The sequence below is a fragment of the Dromaius novaehollandiae genome, chromosome 3 (genome assembly GCF_036370855.1).
Source record: "Dromaius novaehollandiae isolate bDroNov1 chromosome 3, bDroNov1.hap1, whole genome shotgun sequence".
Lineage (NCBI taxonomy): Eukaryota > Metazoa > Chordata > Aves > Casuariiformes > Dromaiidae > Dromaius > Dromaius novaehollandiae.
Window position 1 is genome coordinate 60,601,912 of NC_088100.1, and position 27,854 is coordinate 60,629,765.

A 27,854-nucleotide genomic window follows, 5' to 3' on the forward strand; every position below is an offset into this window, starting at 1 on the left:
AGAGAGGGTGAACTAGCTATGGCCGTGTCTTTCCAGACAGAACTTTATTTAGCCTCTCCTTAGAAATGTCCTTCCTAGGCCATCTGTCCTACAGCTATTCTTCTCATTACAAAGCTTTTTTTTTTTGCCCTCCTAATAGTTAATCTGCATCTTTCTTGTTGAAATTCAAGTATGTTATCTTTTGCCCTAACCTCAGTCAATATAAGGAGTAGATTATTCCCATTCTCTTTACAAAGATCTTTTACTTAGTTGAGAGTTGTTAGTAGTGCTCTGCCCAGTTTCTACCCTAAGCTATGCCAGTTCTTTCATTCTTCTCACAGGTTGTGTTTTCTAGAACTCTTTATTATGCAAATTACATTTCAAAGAATTCTCTGTAGAGATTTTAATCATTATTAAAGTTCACCTGAGCTCTTAACAGCACTGAATAGAGATGAAGGTTTGCTTCAGAATGGACAGATTATATTCCTGTTTATACATTCTACTTAGATATTTCCCTTTCTTAATGATGTGACACTATCTAGAAATGTAGCCAGTGCTCCATTATAATCCCCAGATGCTTTTATGCCAAATGGCTACTTATCCAGTTGTTCCCCATCCTGAATTTGGACAGCTCATTATAATTGCCTGAGTATGGACTACTTCATTTGTCTGAACTCAGTTGCAACCTGTTTTTTTCCCAAGACAGTTTTCCAGATTTTTATGTCTTCTTTAATTATAGTAACCACTGCCTTCTGAGGAAAAGTCGTATGATTTTATTGTAACGATATAAGCATTCAAAGTTACATTACATTATAGCAGTAACTGTCATTCAGAGAAGCTTTCAGGGCTTTTCAGAAACATTTAGACTAGCAGAAACACTGTGCAATAGAGTCTGTCTTTATAGATGGGTTTTTAGAGGTGCATGCAAGTTTTTTTCTGTCAAGTTTATTTAATTCACAAAGCAAATCTGAAACAGAGATGGATTGCTTTGTCCCTATGTCCTGCCTATGATACTAGATAGCATGGACTCGTGTGTGTGTATGTATAAAAAAAAAAAAAACCTGAATACTTTGTATCTGTGTTTCCCCCTATTCCTACCCTCATACAAAATTGAATCTGCCTGGCTTCAGAATGCCTGGTCTTCCATTGACAGCCACATCTCATTTTAAGGTTTTGAAATGTTCATTTGGCAGAAGGAAGTGCTTTATTTAAATAGAGATGGCTCATTAATAAGAGAACCATGTAATGTAACCAGACTTTAAATGATCCCCCTGGAACGAGTGAGTCTGCTGTTCTTCCCCTTAATTACTGTAGTAGGAAATGAACACAAATTCCCTGGTTAATCACATGTGAGCCCAAATTAAAGAGCACAATTTGATGGGCTCACTCTATAAGTTCTCCCCCTTATCATTCATCAGTGAGACTGGTCCTTGAACTGCATTTGCAATCCAGTTCTTCTTACAAATGTTACATTATTTTCTTTTCCTTTTTAAATAGGGAAAACATGCCAGCAATTAATCAGTGTTTTCAAATTAATTATGATTAAACTTTCATAATGGTGATTACAGCTAATTGTTAATTCCTCTCCCAGCCCACATTGTCATGTCTCACGTATCTTTATATCAATTTCACCTGAAGAGACTTGCCTCAGAATTTCCAATTAGACAGCTTCTGTCACAATCACGGAGGAGCTTTGAGTTTGATTTGCAGGTGATTTTTGCTAGTACTCATTCAAAGCCAAGGTTTGTAAAGATGATCAGAGCTGTGAGAACTGACAATATGTAAAGTGTGGGTGGTTTTTTTTTGTTTTTGTTTTTCTCTTCAGTATAAATATAATGCCACTAATAACACCACTTTTACCACCAGTATTCTAACTTGAAAATGTTGGTGCCCACTAATGCTACTGAATAATCTGATATTTAAATGATTTTTCTGGCATTTTCAATTTTGAGGGCTGATGCCTTTCCTCACTCCCACAAAGCACTTTAATTGTATCTTTAAATATGTTCAGACATTCTGGCTTTCCTTAATGAGCTAGGACTCCTGTCCTCCACAGGTGGCTGATGTAATAAGTAACAGAGACACAAAGACTATCAGTCTGGCTGGTTGATTTAAATAATAATCAGAATAACAAATAAATTAATTAGTTCATGAATTAATTCTTTGGAATTGTAGGACTAGCTAGTAATAAAGCATATTTCAGTTTCATATAAAGAAGACCTGTCAGTTCAGGAAGCTACTCTTAATAAGAGGGGTAGAGTTTCTCCTGCCTTTTTATATTCTCTTACACTCCTGCAAACAGAACCTGGCTCAAAGAAGCTTACTATATTTGAATTAACTTTTGGTTATTTTCCCCATAATGTACGGTCTTGCTCTAGGCAATTAGGGACTTCAAAATATACAAGACTAGATCCTTTGTATCCTTTAAAATTGAGGTTATGGTATTCTCCAGTTCATACAGGAGAAAAACAAGAATTAGCCAAAAAAAGACCTGGAGATTTGACTAAATGCAGTCTAAGTAACATAAAAAAACACTGTGTAAACAAATTACAGTATTTCACTGTAATATTTACAATGTTTTCATCTTGAAATCTATGAAGAATCTCATGCTGTAGATACATTTATATTCTTATTACTCTGGATTTATTAAGGACACTGACACAGAGTAAACATGGACACAAAAAAAATGCATCTTGGACTTTGATGTGATGATTTACTGCCAAGAGAACTATCTTTTTGTGCATGTAGTTGAGTCAGATTATTTTCTAGTTGAGAAATATATTCTGTAGTGATTTCTGCATTATTTCCCTATGTGCTTAGAAATGGCTTAGAAATTCAAGTACCAGTATTACTGTAATTCTGGTCTCCCTGCAAGTCAGATCTTAGGTTCCTGATTTGTTGTTTGCATTGCAACATTTAATCATTTAATGATTTCATGGTGCTTGAAATTTTTGTTTGGAAGATCACAGGAAGTGCTCGTACCATTTGATTTAGATGCCTATATTTTCTACAATCAGTGGGGCCTCCAAGTATATTTAATTAGGTGCTCTGAATCACCTTTTGGATCCCAGCCAAAATTAGACAGCTAACATTAGATGAGTGTCTTAGTAATACTAAGCACAAGAGTGCAACCCAAGAGTAAAGGAAGAATAAATTTCCTGGGTTTTATGTTACTGTGATACCTCATTAGTTCTATAATTGTTTTTGAATCTAGATTTTAGATCTAAAACCGTTTAGATCTCCTAGCAATTCTGAATTATGTTTATTCTGTGTGTTTCTACTGCTCTAACAGAACGACATCCGATAACAAATGCAATTGATGGCAAGAACACTTGGTGGCAAAGCCCTAGTATCCAGAATGGGATTGAATATCATTATGTGACCATTACATTGGACCTTAAACAGGTAGACTTCTCCTGTCTGTTTGTTTCTGCAAAGGCTTTCTTTCTTACGCAGTAGTTCATTTGCATTATTTTCCTCTACGCTCTGTGTTGCTTTTTTATCATGAAGTGAGTGTCAGCTTCTTCTGTAGCTTTTGGCTGTTCATATGGATAATGCTGACTGTGATCTATTCATTGTAACATAAGATACCAAATTAAAATTAGTTTATATGTATATTTATGAAGTAATATTTAAAGTTATTTTAAATATAACATTTCCATTTTTTCATCATAGCTTCTAGCTTGGCTCTTTAAAGACAAATAAAAGATGGTTTAAAGGGAAAAATTAAAGTTTACATTTACAATATTGTTCTCTACTGTTTCAGTAACATACTACTATACACTGTAACAATATAATTCTTAGCTGTGCTGGGGAGAGGTGCACATGCAGCGGGTTATTTTGAGGGAAAACCTGGAGAGTAAAGGGAGGAGTTTGGCTAACAAGGTCCTTAAATAAATTGCTTCTCATTACTGAAATCTCTGCTTGAGAGCTGTAGTTTTACAGAATACAGTTATTTGCTTCTTACAAAAATGCTAGATAAATTCTAGGTGTGTAAGCAAGAGGATTTGAGGACTGAAGGAAAATCAGTTCTATTTTTATTATGCCAGGATAAATATAGAACAACTATCTAGTGTCAAAGTTATTCATCATGTTATTAAACTTGATCATCTGGATATTCAAATAACTTGATAATTAAGAAATTTTTTCATTTTTCTCTTAAAATCGTCCATTGTCTATATCGGTCTGCAACCAATGAGACAAAGGAGACATAACCTGTTTTCCTGGTGTAATTAAAAAAGGGAAAGCCCCTTTCTCTGCCCCTTTAGACAAGCAGCTTCCTTTCCACCTCCTTTTTTCTCTGTGATCTGTTCACTGAGATAGAAACTCAAGAACGGTGCATCCCAATGAGCAAGAAGTCAAGCAAAGCGGGCAGGAGACCTGCATGGATGAGCAAGGGCAAAACTCAAACAGAAAAAGGAAGGGACAGCCCACTTTGGAGAATATAGGGACATCATCCGAGTATACAGGGATGGGACTAGGAAGGCCAAGGCCCATTTGGAGTTTAATCTGGCAAGGAATGTCAAGAACAGTAAGAGAAGCTTCTTTAAATACATGAGCAACAAAAGGGAAAAATGTGGGCCTGCTCCTCAGTGGGGCAGGGGCCCTGGTGACAAAAGATACAGAAAAGGCAGAGATACTGAATGCCTTCTTCGCTTCAGTCTTTACTGCTAAGACCAGCCCTCAGGCATCCCAGGCTCTGGAGACCAGGGAGAAAGTCTGGAGAAAGGAAGACTTTCTCTGGTGGAGGAGGATCGGATTAGAGATCATTTAGGCAAACTTGACATTCAGAAGTCCATGGGCCCCGATGGGATGCACCCACAAGTGCTGAGGGAGCTGGTGGATGTTATTGCGAGGCCACTCTCAATCGTCTTTGAAAGGTTGTGGAGAACAGGAGAGGTGCCTGAGGACTGGAAGAAAGCAAATGCCACTCCAGTCTCCAAAAAGGGCAAGAAGGAGGACCCAGGGAACTTACAAGCCAGTCAGCCTCACCTTGATCCTCGGAAAGCTGATGGAACAGCTCATCCTGGATGCCATCTCTGAGCATGTGAAGGGTAAGAAGGTGATGGGGAGTAGTCCGCATGGATTCAGAAAGGGGAAATCGTGCTTAACCAGCCTGATAGCCTTCTATGAGGGAATGACTGCCTGGGTAGATGAGGGGAGAGCGGTAGATGTTGTCTGCCTTGACTTCAGCAAGGCTTTCGACACTGTCTCCCATAACATAGGGTTCATAGGTGAGCTCAGGAAGTGTGGGCTGGATGAGTGGACAGTGACGTGGACTGAGATCTGGCTGAATGGCAGAGCCTCAGAGGGTTGTGCTCAGTGGTGCAGTCTAGCTGGAGGCCTGTAGCTAGCAGTGTCCCCCAGGGGTCAATGCTGGGTCCAGTCTTGTTCAGCTTATTCATCAGTGACCTGGATGAAGGGACAGAGTGCATCCTCAGCAAGTTTGCTGGTGATCCAAGACTGTGAGGAGTGACTGATCCACCAGAGGACTGTGCTGCCATTCAGAGGGACCTCGCCAGGCTGGAGAGATGGGCAGAGAGGAACCTCATGAAATTCAATAAAGGCAAGTGCAGAGTCCTGCACCTAGGGAGGAATAACCCCCTGCACCAGTACAGGCTGGGGGCTGACACGCTGGAAAGCAGCTCTGCAGAGAAGGACCTGGGAGTCCTGGTGGACAAATTGACCATGAGCCAGCAGTGTGCCCTTGTGGCCAAGAAGGTCAATGGTATCCTGGGTTGCCTCAGGAAGAGCATTGCCAGCAGGTTGAGGGAGGTGATCTCCCCCCTCTACTTGGTCCTGGTGAGGCCGCATCTGGAGTACTGTGTCCAGTGCTGGGCTCCCCAATACAAGAGAGACACGGAGCTACTGGAGCGAGTCCACCAAAGGGCTGCTAAGATGATGAAGGGACTGGAGCACCTCTCATATGAGGAAAGACTGAGAGAGCTGGTCCTCTTCAGCCTTGAGAAGAGAAGGCTGAGGGGGGATCTCATCAATGTGTGTAAGTATCTGAAGGGAGAGTGTCAAGAGGATGGGGCCAGACTCTGCTCAGTGGTGCCTAGCAATAGGGCGAGAGGCAACAGGCGCAAACTGAAACACAGGAAGTTCTGTCTGAACATGAGGAAAAGCTTTTTTACTGTAAGGACTGAGCACTGGAACATGTTGCCCAGTGAGGTTGTGGAGTCTCTATGCTTTGAGATATTCAAAAGCCATCTGGGCACAGTGCTGGGCAACATGCTGCAGGTGACCCTGCTGGAGCAGGGAGGTTGGACTAGATGATCTCCAGAGGTCCTTTCCAACCTCAACCATTCTGTGATTGTGTGATACTTTTCTGTTTCAATGTATTATTATTGGTTTATGACTTTCACCTGGAACCTGACTGTCTTATCTTCCTTTCTTTCTTCTCTTTATACCTCCTTAAAGAGAACAATAGCTGATTATCACTTACAGAGACTTGAATAAAGCATAGCTTGTTAGAAAATAAAATAAAAATAAAGGCAGGACATGTAGGTGTCTGTGTATGCACATACACACACAAAAAAATTGTTTATAAGAGATCATAGTCTTAATTTTAGTCCAGAATTCAGAAATTCTGTGAAGTTTATCAAAGAGTATGGTGTTTGAATTTCTAGTTTTTGTCTTTCATTTCTTGGAAGCAAACTGTCACTTTCATTTCTTGAAAGCAAACTGTCATCTAGATTATCTAAAGATAAACATGCTCGTAAGTACCTTTTACTGTTGGCACTGGAGTACTTGTAGGGTGCTAGACCTGGTGTCTTACTCCTTTACACTTGGAAGAGCATCTGAATCCTAGAAGAATTATTCACATTCTGACTTTGGAGCCCCCATTGTCATGATTCATGAGAGACAAATCTGGGTATTTGGCCTCATCTGCAACAGTGTTCTGTGTGCGTTTCTCTTGTAGTCAGTGAGACTAAGCCTTTTTAAGAAGGCTTGAGTTAAAACTTGTTAAGGCTCAGGAGGTTAATTTAAAATGTTCGTTTGAACTTTCAGAATTACTAGCTGGTTTGCCAATACAACAAGGGATTCTCTCTCTTGTTGGCTATGGCTTATTAATATGTAAATAGCTCTCATGCATTAGAACTGAATTAGCATTCTTGTTTTTCATTGCCCCAGAGATTTTACTTGTGTAGTTGTTTAGGCCAGGTCTGCTAGACTAGGACATTACAATTTCTGTTTTTTCCGTTGTGTCAGTATCTAGATTGTCTTAATAAATAACCAGATGTGTGTACTTCCTAACGTTTGGCCTTCTTAATATCCTAAAAGCTAGCAGCTACAGAGTTTGTGACTATATAAAAGAATAAGTACAGATTGTTCAAATGTATTTAAAAGGTTAAAATTTTAAAAGTTCTTTGTGTGCCAGCTGACAGCAAACTGACAATACGGCACTAGGTGTTACATGGGTTTGTTTTATTTTGGTTTTCGGTTTCTGTTTTTTTAAATGAGAGGGGGCTCAAATTCTTTCCCATGTTGTCCTGCTTACTCTTCAAAGAAAGATGAGCAGTCCTTTCCACAGGACTAATGATGATACAGTCTCCTCGTAACAAGTATGTTGCAACTTGCTTGGCTTCTTCAATATGTCTTGCTAATAAGCAGTAGAGTTGTTTGGGTTTTGAGGAGTATTAGAAAATTTTTGTTTGTGTGTCATTTTGTATATACAGCACTGTAAGCTTTCATAAAGTAGTCAGCAAAACCTGAGATTTCTCCTCTGGCTAGAAATTACATAGTAGTGAATGGAGGAAGGTCACAAGAAATCTTGGAGACCTCACTGAAAAAAAATGCTGTTCTTTACCTTTGGCTTATATGAGATTCAGTAATTGCTATGTTTGTGTTGATATAGTCTTGCTTCAATACAAAAATGCTTAACTTCTTTTTGTTAGATGGAAATAACAAATGACAAATCTACAAGTAATGGACTGTAAATTGCAGGAATGCATTAGTTTGTGTGTTATTACTGATAATTACGACAGTACATGGAGTGCTTTTAGCATATCCCAATTTCATGAAAAAAACCAGAAAAATAATTACAATTCCTTCATTTAATAATGTTTGACCTTTGGGGGCATTTACATATTTTTACTTTATTGTGCTGTATAGTCATAAAAATGCTGTACAGTAGTTAGCAATAACTAATAAACTGTTTAAAGAAGTGAAATCTCTTTAACATTAGAGGGAACCAACAGATTATCGGTCACGTTGGGAAAATGGAAAGGTTTCCTTCACACACACATTTGAGACGTCATGTAATATCTTTAAAGAACTTTTATCTGTAATGGAGGCTTGGCTCCTAATTCACTAAGGGACCTCTGAAATGTGTAACCCTCGAAGAAGTTATGAGTTAAAAGCTGGGACTATTGGGCTCTGAGCATCTTTGCTAATTTATGCTTTGCTCTTAACCCTTCAGTTTTTAAGAGTTTAGCCATTTCTGAAATCACTGTGTCTTATCTATTTCACAAGAGTATTCTGCAATACCATCCATAGCTATACATCTGAAATTATTTTTTACAATGCTTTTCATCCAACAAGTGCATAGGAGATCAAAATATGAATGCAGATTTATTTGGTAGAAGTTCCTGTTATGTGCTTGGACTGTTCAGATAAACATAAATCAACATTAAAATTGAGAATTTGAGCTGCACTCGTTCCTGAAAGTGGAACTGCAGATCTGATTTCGACAGGGTAGGTCCATCAGTGTGCTAGATCATTGATTGCATCTGTGAAGTGCTCACAAATTACAAAGAGAATGGATCTGCTATTCTGCATCTTTTGCTCCTGCTGGTTGTGCAGGAACTGTGGGTTTGGCCTTAAGAATGATGGGGTAGTTCAAAGGCAACAGAAGTAATTCAGGTGCAGTGAGTGCAGTTTTTAGGAGGATAGGAAATAAGCCTTTTCTTATATATTAGCTCCATCCCTTCAAAGAGCTACGCTCTTTTGTTAAGTGCAGAGAAAGGACTTAGCAAAATGGAAATGCATGGACTTACAGGGAGAACATATTCCCCATACTCATGCTATCCCAAATCCTCAAGTGGTTTAATGCTTTCACATTGCTGTGGAAGATTAGCAGAGTATCTCTAAAGAAAGTTGGCCAGTATACAGGAGAACTAGTTGGCTGTCTGAGGTGAAGTGGTCAGCCCATCTGTTTCTGATTTCTGCGCACATCAGGACACTTTTATTAACAAATTCCCTGCTGTTGCAGGAAACTAGGACATTAGCAGTATCCTTGATACTGCAAGGATATTTATGTCAGGATCATATTTATGTGGTTAGGTGCTTTATGTTTTTAAAGGGTGCTGGAATATTTTATGTGACTTGTAGTGTTTGTGGAGCTCAGATGGAGCCAGAGTTGATGCTTTGGCAGTAACTTCTGGACTTAATATCTACAACTGAATTTCCAGAGATTGTGTCCAGGTAATCCTTTCCAGCCATATATTTCTAAAGAAGATAGATCTTTCTAAAGCTATAACTCCTCAGAACCTCGTAAGTTTTGGTTCAAGAGTAAGAATCACTGACTGTTATGTAGTCATTTTGCCTGTAAAGCTACTGCAGTTCATGAATTTTGAATTCTTTAAGGGCTGGTAGTGTCCAGTTTCTTCACCTCTCCTCCTCCCTCTACCCTCCCATTTCCCCACTGCCCCCGGAGAGAACTATGTAGAGAACTGAATAAGTGGTAGTGGGAAAAGAATGCTCGGCTTTCTCAGAAGCATTTTGAAAAAATTTATGAAAAGCAGACAGCAATACTATGCTTATCTTAAGTCATTATTTTGTAATTCTATGTTGCCCAGATATAATTCAGATGGGGGATTTTTTAACTGTTTTCTTTTTCCTTCATTATTTGATTCACTTGAATGCCCATGAGAAGAAACACACACACACACACACACACACACACACACACACTTCACACTTCACACTTCATCTTCTCTCTTAGCTCTTCCTATTAACGATAGTGCCAGGAAGATGAAAAGAATTGCAAAACTGAATGTTGCGCATTTCTTTTTGCTTTATCTACACAAGATTGCATAACTAAGAGGCTCTGTGGCAAAAAAAAAGACATGATGGAACTAGGCAACTGTGACAAGCTGAATGGAGAAATTCAGGCTGGGACATGAAAATAACAGAATAGGACTCAGTCTAGTGTTATAAAAGCTCAGTGTGGCAGTCTGTGGGAAGAGCTTAAAAGGGAAAAAAGCCCTCCTATTAATGAAAGGAAACCAAGAATTCATGTCTGTGTGTGTGTGTACATTCACCTCCATACTGAAAAAAAGTTCATTAGGGAGGGAGAGTTCCATGCAAAATACTTCTTTTGACTGCTTGCTTTTATGGGTAGAGCAACTGCAAACATCAGAAATAACATGTAGTACACTCCTGAAAGTAGTATTTCACAGCTGATTTATGGATACCACATGCAGAAAAATAGACACCGAGTCATCATTTTGGTACTGTGTTTCATGCTACTTGATTTGAAAAAAAATGCTTGAATTTTGGGTTGCATGCAATACATGATGTGTTTATATATCTGCTGCTGTGCTGAAGACTGACTGACATACATAGTGTGAAATGTGATCTCTGTCAAACACTTGGGTAAAATTTAAAACTGACTGAGGAAAAAATAAGAATATTGATACTTGGTTGTGTCTTCATTAGCAAAGAATGTGGCATAATGGGAGAGGACTTCTGTTTATTGATGCTGAGGACCCAGCCTCCACACTGTCCAATTGTCAGCAGATTTACTTTGAACTGACTCAGTTCTGGACCATGGGCTGAATGTGCATTAGCAGTTCAGATGAATCAAGTGTGCTTCTGAGCATATTCTCCTGGTTTAGTTTTATCCAAAAGGAATGCAGTTTGTGAGCTCCAAGATCTGTTCATGATGTGAACCAAAGCATGTTAAATTGGGACAGTCAGGAGATACACTTCAAAAGCGTGCTCCTTGTCTGAACAAAAATGCTAATGTGGATGTGCCTTTGCAAGCTTTGCATCTGAACAGAGTCCAGATTTTGTGTAAAGCCTATCAAATGCTGGGTACACAAAAATAGTGGTTTTCCCCCCTGACTTAGGGCAATACTGCTGACTCTTGTTTGAAGAAACCTCCTATGAAGAGACCTTGCTTGTCATTTGTTCCTTAGCTTTCCCAGTAAGACTCTGCTCTGTTGATAGCTGTTTGAAGGAAACATTTACAGCTGTCAGATCCCTGGATGCAAAACATTAGTGAGATCTCTTGAGGGAGCACAGATCCTTTTCAGAGCTCATCACTGTCACAGAGCAGCAGAGATCACGTTTGTTTACCAAGGATAACATGGGGCCAGTGTGACTAGTACAGTCATATAGAACTACGTTGAAGATGTTGTCCATATGCGTGGCCAGAATGAGACAGGTTACTGGTCTCTAATACATTTACCTTAAGGAATGGCTGTTTTTAATGGAAGATTGCATGAGCAGGTAAATTCTTATTTTCATCACCAGTTCTCTGTCCACATTTGGCACTCTATCTCTTCCTTTCTAAGATTTGATTGTGAAGGTTACAAAAACATTGCTGTAGCAAGGATTGGGTTGGAATACTTATGTCATCTCAAAAATAAAGCCGTCTTTCCTGACTAGCCATTTCTTTGTGTTTCTAATAAGTGAGATTGTTTCTGTTTCAATGTCCCTGTCCAAAGCTAGACTGAAAATACACATTCTGGGAGCTGTGTCATATGGCAAATTAAGTGGCAGACACTATGAATTTGCTGAGTCTGCAGCTCTGTCCAATCTATTTTCTTCTTGAGGGAGAACTAGCCAGGTTTTTGAGTCTTGACTGCTCAGAAATTGTGGGATGATTTTGCATTCTGGAACCATATCCCTGTTGTCTGGTTTCAAAAGCTAATGGAACATGTTGTGCAGACCTGTGCCTGCCCAGCTGAACCATGCAATTAGATCTGGTTAGACTAATGTTTTAAGGATTGACTTAAGTTTCTCTTACAGCCACAGTGAAATACAGTGTGAATTGGGTGGTAGAATACTTCAGAACAACACTGCTTCTTTGAATATAGGTTTATAGCTTTTTGTTTTAACTGGTAATGGTTAACCAAAGAGCAGCCACAGAATCAGAACCAGTTGCGCCACACAACCATATTGAAATAGCTTTTACACACTAGCCGCATAGTGGTACAGAAAATATTCATATGCACTGCTAGGGAATCTTTGATTTTCCTGTTATGTTTTCCTTTCTCTGGAGAATAAAAGATGTTTTCCAATGGAAAAAAATTACAGATGTATTGCCATAAAGAACAGCTGACATGAAATATCAGAACAGCTAAAGGAACAAACAGAAGGTTCATGACACTGTTTGGTCTTGTGGTACAAGAACCAGATTAGTAAAATTAAATACCAGTTGGTCTTCACGTACTAAACTTGTAAACATATGTCCAAACATTTTGCTTAGCTTTATGGTTGGTATTTTCTTTTTCTCTTTTACTAACGATTCTGTGCTTTAAATGTTTGAGACACTTTTGTAGAAGTTTCTGTAAAGATAGGGCTAGTGGCTTTTCTTTGTCCCCAAACCAGAAAGTAACCTCATAGAAATTAAAATAAATCTAAACTAGGAAGCATCTCACCAGCAAATGTCAGTCTATTTCATCCATCTTCTCAAATCTCTAAGGAGAGAAATATGAACAGAAGTAAACACTGCAGTTTCATGATTACTTTAACCTGTTCTGCATGCCCCAGCCTGGCTGAACATTCCTGTATCCCTTGATCTGGCACTAACACTTGATGCAGCCATGCAGTGAACCAGATCAATTCCTTGAGCTGGCTGAAAACTAGGCTTTCTTGTTTTTTGGAGGGATAAGCTTCTGCCAGATCAATTTTCTAATTTGGCTTGCTGTGTGAGTTTTAATGTTAGCATGAGGGAGGGGCCAGGAATATATTTCTGGAGGTGGTAGGAAAATCAGTTCCACCCCTCTCAGGAGCAGCTGGTATGCTATGTTGGCTTCAACTGATTGTAAAACTTGAATGTATGAAATACTAATCTGTGAGCTTTGGGGACTGTGAGATACAGTGCTAATCTGTGAGCTTTGGGGATTGTGAGATACAGTGCATGCCTGCAACTTAGAGTCATCATCCTGAATATTTTGGTATTTCTTGCGCATGCATCATTCTGATTTAAAATAATGTAAACATTTGAGAATATAAAGCATTTAATTATCTCAAAAAAATTGCAAGGCCAGTTCTCAGGCTCAGTTATACCTAACTGGCAATGGACTGTTAAAGCGAAAGCCCTAAAAAGATGTACATAAACCAAGAAAATGAGTCCATAGAGCTAATGTAAAAAAGAATGATGTCTGTTCTGTTCTGTTGAAGTTCCCAGAGAATTTTTGCACTCATAACTTGATGCTAGTTATAAAACCTATTCATTTATTTATTTGGTTGTCTTTACAGACTTGAATCTGAACATTTTAATAGTTCTCTTCCATTTCTTCAGGTTTATAATGTGCTGTTAATAGAATAATTGGATATCTATAGGATGAAACAAAGCATGCTTTGCCATTCTGATATTCTTTTTAACCAAAGCCAAACCATTGAAGCTGAAGCTATTTTATAATGAAATGATTTGAAAAAAAAATAAACAAACAGCACATAAATATACCTGTGATGATTTATAGCAAACATGCCTAGGAAATGTAATTATTAGTAATCAAGAAAACAAACAGAACCGTAGTAAATATTTTGACACCACAGTGAACACTCTTAAGAACTACCTGGTTTATGTATATTAGCAAGTATACTTCATATCATGTAGATTTCCACCTTTGTGGAAATCTGTTGTGCTTTCTCTTTTGTGGGAAGGACAGAATATGCTTGAATAGAATGTATGCATGTTGGTGTCAGACATTATCCAGGGCTCAGTTCTTGTCTCAGAATTAAGCTTCCCATATTCATGTCATTCAGACTAAAAACTAAAGAAAAATGAATGACCTTTATCCTTAACTAAGGGTCAAGAGCGCACAACTATGCCAGCCGTAACTCCAGTAGAACCTCCTTCATTAAGCTTTTAGATGTTCTAATAAATGAGTGTTGTAATGTTATTCAAGCTGCCTTTTCTGCAGCACTAAAAAAGAGTGTTTTTCTTGGGTGGAGTAATAATACAACACATCCTGAAATGCTAGGAAGCCATTATAGTACTGAAAGATCAGTTGTAATACCCACCATATACAGTGCTGCTATCTAGGTTAAGTAGTTGTATTAGCAATAAATCTCCACAGGATTATTTTGTCCAGTCTTTACAGACGCTATTGCTCTGTGCTTTGTCAGATTTCTAAAAGTAAGCTATTCCTTTCAGCTTCATATCCTAACACACATCTACAAAGATTAAAAAAATGTTCAACAATTTATAGCTTTTCTTTCTGAGGTTATTTGCCTTTTTTTTGCCTAGATGTCTACCATAAATATACATATCATTTTTCCCTTTCCAGTTTTGGCTGTTACCAGAAGTGCTATTCACCTTTCCGTCCTTAGGTAGAGGTCCTAAATACTCTATTATAGCTTCCAAATCCTGAATAGCATATGCTGGTACGTTTCGACATGACTATGAGACTTTCTTCTGATTTTGTATTATTTGCAATTCTGTTACTGAAGAAAGTCACAGAGTCTGGAAGACTGGTGGCATGACAGATGTTGGGATCAATGGAGGCTGGGTCTTGAACAGATTTTTCTTGCTGAGAAAATGTTATGAGTGAGTAGTTTATACTGAATCAAAAGCTAACTTTAAAATAATCACTTGCAGCTGATGCTGGTGGTCATGAAATATAATAGTGCTGCTGTGGAGCTAGCTGTTTATCGCAAAATTGTTATTAAAATGTAAGGTCTATACTAAAGTTGCAAGAATTCATTGGGCAACAAGATTCAGTAGTAGGCAAGATCTGTATGAAAGCTAGTGGTAACAAAAACACAGCAGAATATGTATTAACAGATCGATTATTCATTGACCAAGTTGCTTTTTGGTAATGTTCAGTGTGTGAGTTAAGATTTAGGGGAATAGGAGCAATTTGCAATAGCAAGAAGGCACTTTGCCATATGAATGGCATGTAGCTCTTCGCACGATTGTACCAACGCTGATACAATGATTTGATGAAGTATGCTTGAGGTTGTTTTTAATTATTTTTTGTTTAAGCCAATAGCAGGATGTAAAAGTATGTGCCCAAATACCAGTATATGCTGGAGGGTAAAATACTGCGACTCTTAATAATATGCACAGTAGGCCAAAGCTTGGTCAAGAGCACTGAATCTGACTTACCAGCGTTTTTTCCTCATCTCTGCAGTGGTCTAGATTTGTTGGCAGATCTTAAATTGTGCTATGAAAAAGTAATAATGGTAATAAAGTAAATGTATAAACAGAACTTGAGGCTATGTAAAGTCATCCCTTGTTAATTGAGCAATGAAGAATGAATATATATATTCCTTTCACAATTAAAAAAAATTATCGATGGCAAAATAAGTCTTTCTGCTCTGCAAAGTCCATGTGCAGCAGGACACATGGTCTGTGGAAGCACCTAAATATTACCTTTTCAGTGATGTGGTTTAGATGGTCAGTAAAAACACTCATTAAGGGTTTTTTTTTTTTTGTTTGATTTGGACTCATGTGGTGTAAGTGCCTGAACAAACTTGGAGAAGGGTATGTATTGTATCTTTCCAACTAGAAAACATGGCAAAACAGAGTCTTGGTCTATTCTTACACAGAACATACCACTTCATGGTGAAGAATGCTTTTCTCTTGGTTGTGAGTCCTAAAGTATTATGTTTGCTCATTATTCGTAAGTAAATTCTATTTGTAAAAGGGAAACATGAGATGGAAGCATATAAGAAAAAATTATCCATATCAGAATTCCCTTTGTACATTTCATATATCCCCTGCTGTGCCATACAGCAACATATCCATGGCTAAAGAAGGCCTGAGGACAATTCAAAAAATATTAAGAACCAAAAACCAAAAAAAATATTAAGAACCAAGAACCAAAAACTCAAATGAACATGCATACACTACTTTGATCTGGACATCAGATTGAGAATCTGAGCAGATTGAGAATCTTGTTTCTTTTCCATTTTCTTCTTTCCTTTTGTATGTTTTTGAAATTTCCAAAGTTTACTGGCATGAGACAGGTTAGAAACTCTGCCAGAGTATTTTTTCAATCTTTTTAATCACTTCAATGTTCAGTTAAAGAAGTGCAGCATGATATGTGGAAACTGAAAAAAGCTTAAAATACTTTTGAGAAATCTTCTTTTTTTGGTTTGAAGGTTTATATCACTACTTTATTCATATTCTCATTGTTCAGGTTGTTCATATTACACAGTATTCCCACTCTGAGATGGAGAGAACCTTGAGCCTATCTATTCCTATTCAGAGGGAATGGGGATAAATTAGCATGTGCCTATTTCATGCCTGGAGCAATGATCTTTCCTCAAAGAGCTTACAGTCAAAATCCCAGGTCCTGAAGATGGTGTTTTTTATCATAGATAATATATGGTGTGCTCTGGTAAAGCATGTACTTTTATAGAGAACTCTCGAAGTACCAGTTCGCTACAGTTTTAACAGGGAAATATTAAAGTTTTAAATGTCAATAATGTAAAGTTGCTCTAAGCTGGTAGTACAGCAGTTTCAGATGTGTTTGTATGCCTCTCTACAAGGTAGGTAACAGATGAATGTCACCTCAGACTAAAAACAAATATTTATTTATATGCTGGGTAGTATCTAGCACTGTGCTGAAAAGTACAGAAACCGTAACATAGAAAAAGGTCTTTAAACTTCACATTCATAAAATAGTTTAGTGCTGCATGAATTTGTGGTCACTTGCACAAAAAGCAAGTTTGGACAACTTCTTAAAAAAAGAAAGTATTCTGTAGGAAAAACAGGTTCTTATGAATATATGCATTCCTGGTCTGACTTTTTGTTTTATATATATAAAAATTAATGTTATCATTATGGAAATAAAACATAAAAAAAGATTTGATAGCAGTCTAGAATAGGTGAGGAGATTGACAATGGTTTTTAAATGTTTAGGTTTTGAGGTTAGTGTATTCCGGAGCTTTTAAATGGAGCTTAAAAAATTGTCTGTGAAGTTGTTTGATTCTCAGGCTAGGGGAACACACAGGTCTTTCTGAAACACAGCAATTGAGAGGACATCATGTGGAAACCTCACTGAAGGAAATTAGAATGCTCTCTTTACACTGGGAACTCACTACTGGACTGGACCCAGGCTGAACATCAGTTTTTGAATCAAGCAAAAAAAAGTATTTAAAAATTTTGGTGTTTTAGCACCAAAATAGAAGAAAAACCTTTATGTTCTTCTCTCCTGTTGCCCAGGTTTGAAGAATAAAGGTTTGAATATTGGCATTCTCATCAATTTTCCTTTCCTCATCACACTCTGTCTCCATGGAAAGAAGTGATTGTTCTTTGGAAATAAAGAAAAAAAGTAATTGCTTTCTTCCATTGTTTAGAAGTGTGATGAAAGGAATTACTGACTTTAGCCCTCAATTCTGGTGTACACTAGACCAATGGTAACCAGCAATACAGTCAAGAGAAAGCAGCTATTCCTTTTCAGGCCTCCACAAACAACTAAAAAGTGGGCAATGGAGAAAACCAACGGAGAAAATTGCAAAGAACAGCATTGGCACTGCCAGGAATTTTACAGGTACTGACTGCTTCCATTTAGCTTAATGTACCTGAGGTATTTCAGCAGCTGGACAACTTGAGAGTTTTGCAGTTATTTGACATTTTATAAAGTGCACAGTTTTAATAAACTTTGCTTTTAAATGTTGAAAAAATGACATAAGTTATAATCATCTTTTACTCATAACATGAACGAAAGCTGAGAGGTATCAATAAAGAATATTTTTCTCAAGAAGAAGAAAATGGTTTTTGAAGGAACCTTAGCCTCTTTAGCAGTTATATACAGGGTAGGGAGTTGAAATTGTTCTTTCTCATGGAGGCATTTTTAAACTGTTGTTTAAAATGTTTAAAATACATATTGAAGATTACAGTTTTGCTGGTATTAAGTGAAGGCAACTGATCTTTGCACATGAGTGAACTTCTATCTTATTAGAAGAGATGTAAGATTTCTAATTGAAACTTGGTTTGTTTTAGAGACACCCACCTTAGAGGTTTTCAAGTTGTACTATGGTAAAGTCTTTCTTATTTTACCCCACGATGTGCTGTGGACCTCTTATGTGTGACATTCTTTACAAATTTTCTGGGGCAGGTAATGCCCTGCTAATTAGTAAGCACAGTTGTTTGTAACACTATAGGAAAAAAAAACTGTGTTGGAATCAAGTATGTGCAGCTTTCAGCCCAGATTCCCCATCTGGTAGCAGCACTTCAGTTGGAAACAGCTCAGATGAACAGGAGAGACGCTGTCATTAGAAGGCAAGCTGCACCATAGTAGGGAGCTGTTCAGCTCTCAAAATTGATATTAGTTGATTCCTGCTAAGCATCTTTTCTCCCCATGCCAACATTTTCAATTAGAGAGTTTTGAACTGTGAGCTGAATGTTTGAAACCAGTGCTGCTGTCTCTCAGGACAGTGGTAGGAAGAGATCTATGGTAGGTGATGGTCTGAGGAATTTTCAGAGCCACTCCATTCCTAAATTAGGCTTTTTTTCACTCTGAGTTGGATGTTGCAGTTTTAAAACTAGACTGAAATAAGAAAGCAAGGTATTTTTAAATAGCCAGTTCTTTGAAAATTCTTGTATCAAAGCTGTCTACTCTCTGTTATAAATAACAGTAGTTATATGGGCAGTAACCCATAATAACAAATGTGTACTGAAATATGATGGGCTACATAGAATCATAAGGAATTGGTACTGGCCTTTGAAAACAAGAAGAGCTGCCTCACAGACTCATGAAAACTCTCCTTTAGCTCGTTAGCAGAAGTAATTGGACTTGGTCTCTGTTTCAGATTTTAAGCCTGTAGAAAGCAAGGCTATTCCAAAATAAAAAATACTGCAAATGTAATATTCCATTTAAAAGAGTTGTGTGATGTCCTGCATACAAAGACATTCGTATGTGTTGTAACAGTGACTTTTACATATGAATGTAAAGATAGAAGTTGCTGATGGAGAAGCTGGCACTGATTTAACTTCATTCCAATACGGTTAGATACCTGATCACTGGTGGCTGGTAATGGTAGGTATTAGAAGTTACTGAGTCTGGTAGCCTGATGAATGCAAGGCTGCTACAGATCTGTCTCTCCAGGTTCAGCCAGTAGCAAGGCAGAGCCCATATTCCTGAGAGAGCAAGGAACACACATACATGCACACCCATAGCTGGCTACACAAATGGACGTAAATAGACTATAGTGCCTTATCAGCCCCCACATAAACACACAGTAATCACACAAATTCAAACGGCATAGGCTGCACCATCCTGTTTGTCCTCTGCAGCTGATCAGGACTGAAGTCTGCTAGTGGCAGATGTATGCGTATATACACAATATAGATCACTCCAGTAGCTGTCCTTAGACAGTCTATCCACTAGCTGGCCCAAGATCCCCCAGTCTTTTCACTTGCTGGTACCTGAACGTATAAGCCCCAGAGGCTTGCAGCCCTACGCCAATTGCTGGTCCTCAGGCTTCTTCTACAGCCTGGCTAGTCCAGCTGGAAGGAAGTTCTCGAGCCTTCATACATACATACTCAAAACAGAGAGTGCACCCTCACAGATGATAATTAGACAGGATTTAATGGTAAAATAAGACAGACTGCAGTGATCAAGCTCAGGCAAGTGTATGGACCAGCTAGCTGTTTGCACTTAACTGGTCCATTTCATCCCCTTTTCCCTCTGCTATCCTGCACTTATTCCTCCCTTTTTCCACCTTTAGTCCCTCCTTTAAACATTCCATAATGAGTCTCACCTATTCACACGTTCCCCTTCAAACATACCGTAATAAGTTATACACAGTCCAAAAATGCTCTTTCCCTGTGTCTTGTAATGAGCCCCTGTAGCCAGTAATGCCCTGGTAGCCACTTACCCCATTAATCTGCAAGGTATTCTGTGACAGCTTCTTTGGTTGACTTGTCTTGGTGGGTTTTGCACTGGGACAGTAGGTGTCTGCAGTGCTCAGCTGTCTCCAACAGAACTTTTAAATGACTGGTTAAATAAGTCTGTGGGAGTTAAAAGATGTTTCAGGCCACAAGGTTTAATAACATTTATTCCAACCTGTAGGGAAACAAACCCTTGCCCGAATTGTGCACTCTTCTCAATAAGGAACACTGTGTTTACTTGACCACTGAACTGGAATAACAATCAACGAGATAATGTAATTACAGTGAATAAGTAGCTACACAGTTTACACCAGATTGCTAATGTAATCCTCCATTAGAGATATTACATTCCTCTGATGGGAAAATTAAATGGAAATACTGAAAATCTTTTGTAGAATTGTGTGGTAGTGTATTTTTTCTATGATGATATTCTGACTTACATGAACATTTCCTAACTGAAGAATTTGTTTTTTAAATAGAAGAGCAGGTGGGAGTCAGGCATAATGAAATTGCCTGCTCCGCTAGCTAACCCTATGCAGATTAATGATTCACTTCAGCTCTATCTGAATAATATTAGTGTAGCAAATTATCCTGTACAGTAGGATGCACTTTTCTATGTCTTATGAGCCATTCATAAGATATAGTGCTGTAACTTATGGAAGTGTTCCTCCAAATGTGTGCTTTGCAGACTTCACTGCTGAGACAATTACCAATGAAAATGAGACCCAAGACTCATTTTGTTTCTCATCTTGAGCTTCATATTGTCTATAATTTGGGAAAGGCTCAAAGGACTATTGAGAGTGTTTTCCTTCCACTCTCTTAATTATGTTGTGGTCACATGAGCAGAGTAAGTGGAAAAAGCACCAGCTGTACTTTGGCACCTGTGTTAATGGGTTGTCACATGCCACTAGGCAGTTTGGTATTGCTCCATGTTCACATTCATATCAGCAAACTTTGATTTTCCAGGTTACATTCTATTGGAGTTGTATAAAACCAGATGTGCTCTAAGATTGTACAGCTATCACATCATTTGACATGTCAGCTTATTGATGCTATTTAAAAAGTAAACCAGATGTGCTCTGTGAGTCACCCTGTGGGACTACGAGCTCCATGTTACAACCTCCTAGGCAACTTTGCTCTAGAAACTGGAGTAGGTTCACTTTTGTTTTTGATTGTGAAATAAACACAGTACCAATGGAACATAAATGCAGCAAAGCTCAACGATGCCTTAAACTTTATGGGCATTAGGATTCCCATGCAGCTAAGCTCTAGCAGGTAGCATTACAGTAGCCAAAATACCATTGGCTAAGCAAGTCGACAGTAAAGGAAGGATTACTCTTGTCCCTGGAGAAAGGTGGTTCTTCAATCAAGTAGAAAAGGGAAGAGTCAGTGTTGCTTCCGTAACACAGACTTGCTCTGAGAGCCATAAATCAGTGGCCATAAATTTTAGTCTCTTTTCTCTGTACTAGTTGTTACTGTTGGCTTGTTCAGAAAGCATGTTAAAGCAAAGAATGCATGTGTTTCTTGTGTGTATCATGGCACTATAATGAGCTTGTTGTAACTCGTGTAGCTCTGACTTCTCTAAGCTGAGACAGCTGCTTTTCTTAAAATCCATAGTAAAGCCCTGTAAAGCATTGTAGAACTCTACAAGTTCTACCTGTCCTGCAAAGAAAAGGTGTTTCTAAAAAGCATGGATTAGCTCCCTCTACCTACCTCAGCCCAGTCATAGTGAAAAAGATCAAGAATATCAAAAAGGGCATGTATTTGAAGTCTCTGCTTGCTCATCTTCCCTTGACTGCAACAGGCATAAACAGCCTACCAACATTTAAAAATCTGGTCTGTAGTTCCGGTTCCACATCTCTGCCCATAGAAGAGTCTCCTTATACAGGACAGTCTTTCAGCTGCACTGATGAATGGAGACATGAAGGAGAAAATGGAATGTTTTGCAGCTTAGTGGGGTGTAGGTCGCTCGGCACTGTTGCAGACACCACTTCAGCAACTCTCCCATGAGAGGCTAAGACCGCAGCAGTGTTCTGGATCAGGCTGATAACTGTCGCTGACTAGCAGCTAAAAAGAACCGTTTATGTGCACTATTTTATTTAACAAGCTTTTTTCCTGGTCAATTTTAGATTAAGAAGAATAATGTCCACCTCACTGCGTGATGTGCTGTTTCCTTTCCACTGCTTCTTTTTATAAAAGTTTGCTGCCGTTTTCGTGTATGAAATATACTAAAAATAATCAAAACCAAAGGTATATAATAAATTACAGTCAAACAGTATGCTATCCCAGAAGGTAAGAACCAGATTTCAAACAAATCTGGAGCAGAATGTGCAGGAAATGTTATTAAAATAGGGCTCTAATTTGAAAAGTAATTTTAGAAACTTGCACTCTCCTACTCAGCCTAGCTTTTCAAAGCAAGCAGACAAAAAAAGGGCCTCCTGTTGATTGTGCCTCTTGGCCACACAGAGCCAACACATCTCAGATATTTGCAGAGCTAAATGTTTTTTGGCTAAAGGCAGTATTTAACATTGAATCTACTGTGAGGTTTTGCAAATTTTATGGTTTCTACAGAGGAAACAATAGATGCACACCTAAGACTATGAATATTGTCAGCTAGGACCTAAACCAGAGATCTTCCACTGTGGAAGCCCTAACAATAAATTTAACCTTAGTTATTATCCCTTCAGCATTTAAGGAGTGTTCTCTTAATGAGGACTTGGAGTAAAACATAAAAAAAAAAGCTTTTAGAAAAAATACTGCAATCTCTGTTCAGAACGGCTTGAGCTGAAGGAGTTTATGTGATTTGACTAGACAATGCAGATTCAAATAAGAATTACTTACTGCAATGGATTCTTTACTCATGCAGAGAGCAATATACAAAGTAACTGTATAGAAAAAGAAATAAGTTAGTTCCTTAAAATATAGCTGTTACTTATTTTCCTTAGGAAATAATACATGATTAAGCACTCCAGATATTTTGTTTTATTTCAATAAACTTAATCTTTGGGGGGTGGGGGGAGATTTGAGGGTGGTATTTAAATGTTTTGGTTTTTTTCTGTTTATTGTAAATAACATGTTACTGTGACCAAGTGCAGAATTTGTGGCCACAGTTGAATCTATCTCTAAATGAGACTAGATAAGAGAGGAAAAGGCATTCATGAAACAGGACAAATGATTGTACAAGTACTACTGGAACAATGGAATGAAACAAGTTTCTCCTTGTCCCTGGAGTTTCTCTGTTATGTTATTGAAGAATAATGTCGATAATCTGAGATAATTTTCCACAAATGCACAGTGACACACAGATTTTTCAGGTTGAAATAAATACAGCCTCACTAACTTCTTATTCCCATTGAAAAAACTTTTTCTTTCAGTAACTGACTAACGTAGGATCTTCTTTCACCTGCATTACTAATTGCCTAAATATTCATCAGACTGTCTGTGGACTAAGTTTGAATCATGCATCTTCTTTACAGCGACTATTCACTATCCAATTTAGAAAACCTTAGGTATTAAATCAATGCTATTTTCTCCATGATGCACTCTGGCATCCTCATGTGCAGACTCACAGCACTGCATCTTAAAAACAGTAATTTGCTATACACTCTACTTTTCTAATGGAAATAAATGTTTCCTTTCCTTAGCTTCAGTTTTATCCCTGTAGCACCTAGATGTTACTATGTACAAAAAGGATACTGCATCACTAACCTATGCCATTCTGTGGTTGCGAAGTATTGTTTGTGGCTTGCATTCATGCAAGCCTGTAAACAGAAATAAACCTGGATACATCAATGGAAAAGGCAGGTGAAATGGACCATAATGAGCACTGATTACATGCTTCCATTCTGCTTATAGTCATATTTGATGTATCTCTGTCCTATAAAGTTTATTTATGGCCACTGTGCACAGCCATGTGATTTAACCAAGAATGTTTTATAGAATGATGTGATTAGCTTGGAATGGCTTAAACCTACGTTTTTTTCGTAAGAGCAATAAGGTTGTGACAGAGTTTGGCGACTGGTAAACATTACAGAAGGTAAATGTCTATAAATACGCATATAGAAACATACCCATTTGTACAAATTGAAAATACTTGAAAATAAACTTTACAAACATTTGACTGAAGCCACAGCTTAACAATTATCTAGTACATTATGTGGAATTCAGAGTGCTTTTTAATTCTATTTGCGAATATCAGCTGTCCTAATGCAGCTTAGCTTTTTTAGAAATGTTAATGCAGTGGATTTATTTCTATAGTTAAAGAATTTCAATGGAATTTGAGGCCATATTGCATTTTTAGGGAAAAATTTTTAAACAAGATCATATTATATTTACTTAGATTGGTAGGTAATAAGAAAATGGAATGCATTTATAATCATATGTTTACATATATTTTAACAATTTGGATATTTTACAGATTTTTCAGATAGCATATGTTATTGTGAAAGCAGCTAACTCACCTCGACCTGGGAACTGGATATTAGAGCGTTCACTTGATGGCGTGGACTATCAGCCATGGCAGTATTATGCTATCACGGATAGTGAGTGCCTGACACGCTACAATATTCATCCCCGTACTGGAACTCCATCCTATATAAAAGATGATGAAGTTATATGCACTTCTTATTATTCCAAGATCCACCCTCTGGAGAACGGAGAGGTAAGATCAAATGTTATTCCATACCCAGGAACCCTGCAGAAAAAAAAATATTATGCTGAATTGACAAATATGTGCCCTGAGTAGACAGCAAATGTTGCGGTATGCCTGAGAAATGGGGAGGTAGTCTGGTTGCTGTTGTAGAAAGTAATCATATGTGGTCCTATTTTAAATGCATAGGATGTAAACTCTAATAAGCTTATTCTACAAGTAATGCAGAAGGTAGAAGGGTTACTAGATGGAACTAAGCACTAGTACTTTTAGACACTTTAGAAGGTTGAAATATGTTCCAGTGTCACTTGTCAGCACAGATAAAATACTGGGAAGAATCATGAATCCAGTGAAGTCATTGGAAGATTTTTTGTGCAAGTCACATTTTCAGTCTCTGTGTATCAGTTGGGCTGTTAAATGGTAATGGTTTTATTCAGTGAGTTTAATTTATGGCATATAAATATATATATGTATATATATATGTCTAGTTATTTAACAGCTTCTAACTGACCTTCTGCCCCTGCACATGCCTATTCATTCTTTCCCTATTAGAGGCCCCTGCTCTTTTATTGTGAGCCCAGCCACATGCATCACAGACCAGTCATTTGGTTTAACTGAGAGTATAGAAAAGATGTGGTGGAGGTGAGAATGAGAAACAGCAGTTGAGAGAGCTGTGCCTCGACCACAAGGCAAGTGTAACAACTGTAGTGAAGTACGGTCTTTTCAGCCCCTTAAAATGGATAGAGGGTTGTATATGTATATGAAATCCTAACTGTATATTCATCTCTGTATTTTTTCAGTGTTTGCTACCTTTGCAAATAACTTGGTAATTCAAGGAAATAAAGTGACTTGAAAGTGGATTGCATCTGAAATATTTATTTACTTATAGATTCTTTGATGTCTAGTGATGTTCTGTGAAATTTTAGTTTCAATATTTATCTTTCTGCTGAATTTTTCCTTTCCGTTTTTTAATTGTAAAATGATTTATTCCCACCTAAAGAAGTAAAAACTTACTCTGTTTTGTTTCTCTAATATGCAAAGCAACATTCATATGCAAAATTATTACTACAATTGTTTTTGAGTCCTGGGTATAGATGTGTGCATATTGCTGATATGCACAGGCAATTTTCAGTGCCAGCTGCAAAAATAGAATAAGGTGGCTTCCAACGTAAATACCCTTCTGGTATATTTAAAAAATGTATAAACTTGGGTCTAAAGGATGCTGGTATGGGTTATCAGACATGAAATCAATTGCACTTCTAAGAAAAGCTTTCTATGCGCATAGCTGTATCATTTGAATGGGTATTTGTCCTTGTAAAATCTAGCATTAGCAGATGAAGTGGAATGGTAAGAAATAGTGCATACATAGGTGCTATGTTTTGAAAATGTCTCCAAGTAGGTGCTTCTTGAGGGGTGAACAAAACATGTAAATTAGCAGTTTATGACTTACAAAGAAATTTCATAGTTTGCTTTAAGAGAATATTTCTGTAATGAAAATACACTGCCAAAGTAATTATTCCAACAGTTCAATTAATATACATCATTCAGTTTCTTTAGTAATGTAATTCTCTTGCAAACAGATATTATTGATTGCAGTAGTCTGCTGTCCTTCTGGTTTTATTGTTAACCCAGTGCCTCCTTGTATTTGTTTGGCTGGTATGAGTTTAACAGGAAAGGGCCTTGATTCAGCATCCACATGTATATCCTTGACTTAAACATCTGCTTAAGCCCTATTGAATTTAGTAGAACTTTTACGTTACAAGCATGCGATTAATCGTTTTTAACTGGGCCTGATGTGCTCTACGTGGTGTTCTTCTCTGAACCTAGTAAACGACGAGCATCTGATATACAGTTTCTTTAAATGGGAAGACGACTTAGAGGAACAGAGGAATACACCTGTTGAATTCCAGTTAGCAAAGCAGAAATGTAGATACAGACATAGTCTATGAAAGAGGTATCATTTAAGCCACCATAAACAGCTAGTTATTAATCTGAGAAATGGCCTTAATAGAGCCAGAATATTTTGATAAGAAAAGCCTGAAGTTTAATTTGTATAGTCACTGGAAGAGTGTGATGCCACATAAATTAATAAGCTTACATTTTTTACGATATTCTTTTCGCAGGTAAAACACTAGTCTCATCTGTCTGACTAGTGACAAACTACATTATAAAAAACACAGCAGCCAGCTTAATCCTTTTTCATGTTCCACCAAACATGTAACATGAAATATAACAAAATTCATACCAATGTCAGATTTACTTGCAGTTGCATTGTAGGAGTTATCTGACTGGCTCCCGGTCTTTCAGTGGAACTACATCTGCATGTCATTTACTTTTGTTCCAGGGTCGAACTTTTGTTTTATGCACCAGACATTGCAGGGAAAATATTCTAAGACTGACAGAGTTAAGAAATGTTCCTTAAATATCTTTCCTTTGCTTGAAAAATCTTGAGCTGTTTAGGCCACACCATTGTGGTGTGTGCTCAGGAAACCTGATCAAGTGCAGAAGTATAGGTCTACAGGCCAGTCCCAAAGCCACATCTATGTCTACAGTAGCATTTTAAATTAAAACTTGGCATCTTAGAAAAAGCAGAATACATTCTTTTCATCTATGCTTTCAATTAACATTTTAGTCAGTGACTTCATTGATAAGAGTATTTCTAGAAATCTAGATTCAATCAATCTATCTGTATTCAAGCAAAATAGAGTTTGGGGTTCTAATAGTGTGACTATTTGCACCAGAAATAGCTTTTTACTATGTTCTCTTGGTCAATCACAGAATTAAAAACAAAAACAAAACAAAAACAAAAAACAGCAAACCAAACTGTGTAGTTTATCTTCAGGTTGGTATAACCAACACAAGTTTAAGTTCCTCTCAGTCAAATACGAGTAAACAATCCATAGATCAGGAATTATTTGCATAAAATGGTTCTATTGAATATTTTCATGAATTAGTCAGAAAGTGCATACTGGCATACTGGCAGCTTGTGGATAGTGAAAAAAATGAGCAATTCTATATCTGGAATAAGAAAATTTCTCTTGAAAGTATAGACTTAAATGCAGAAAGATTGTTAAAATTCCAATTTCCTGTCTAAGATCAGTAATACCTAAAAATTTTAAGAAGATTAGGACATCTTTTATATCACACTGCAAAGGCAGGCTTTTAGCATATATGTTTCTGATATGCCATCAATAAATGAAA

General features: G+C 37.6%; 1 protein-coding gene across 1 annotated transcript in view; it reads left to right on the forward strand.

The window, feature by feature from the left end:
* Positions 1-27,854, forward strand: part of LAMA2 (laminin subunit alpha 2) — a 368,849-nt gene that overhangs the window by 95,113 nt on the left and 245,882 nt on the right. The window contains exons 3-4 of the mRNA XM_064508966.1: positions 3,272-3,384; positions 24,423-24,665. Of these exons, the coding sequence (XP_064365036.1) occupies positions 3,272-3,384; positions 24,423-24,665 (356 nt within the window). The remainder of the gene's footprint in view (positions 1-3,271; positions 3,385-24,422; positions 24,666-27,854) is intronic.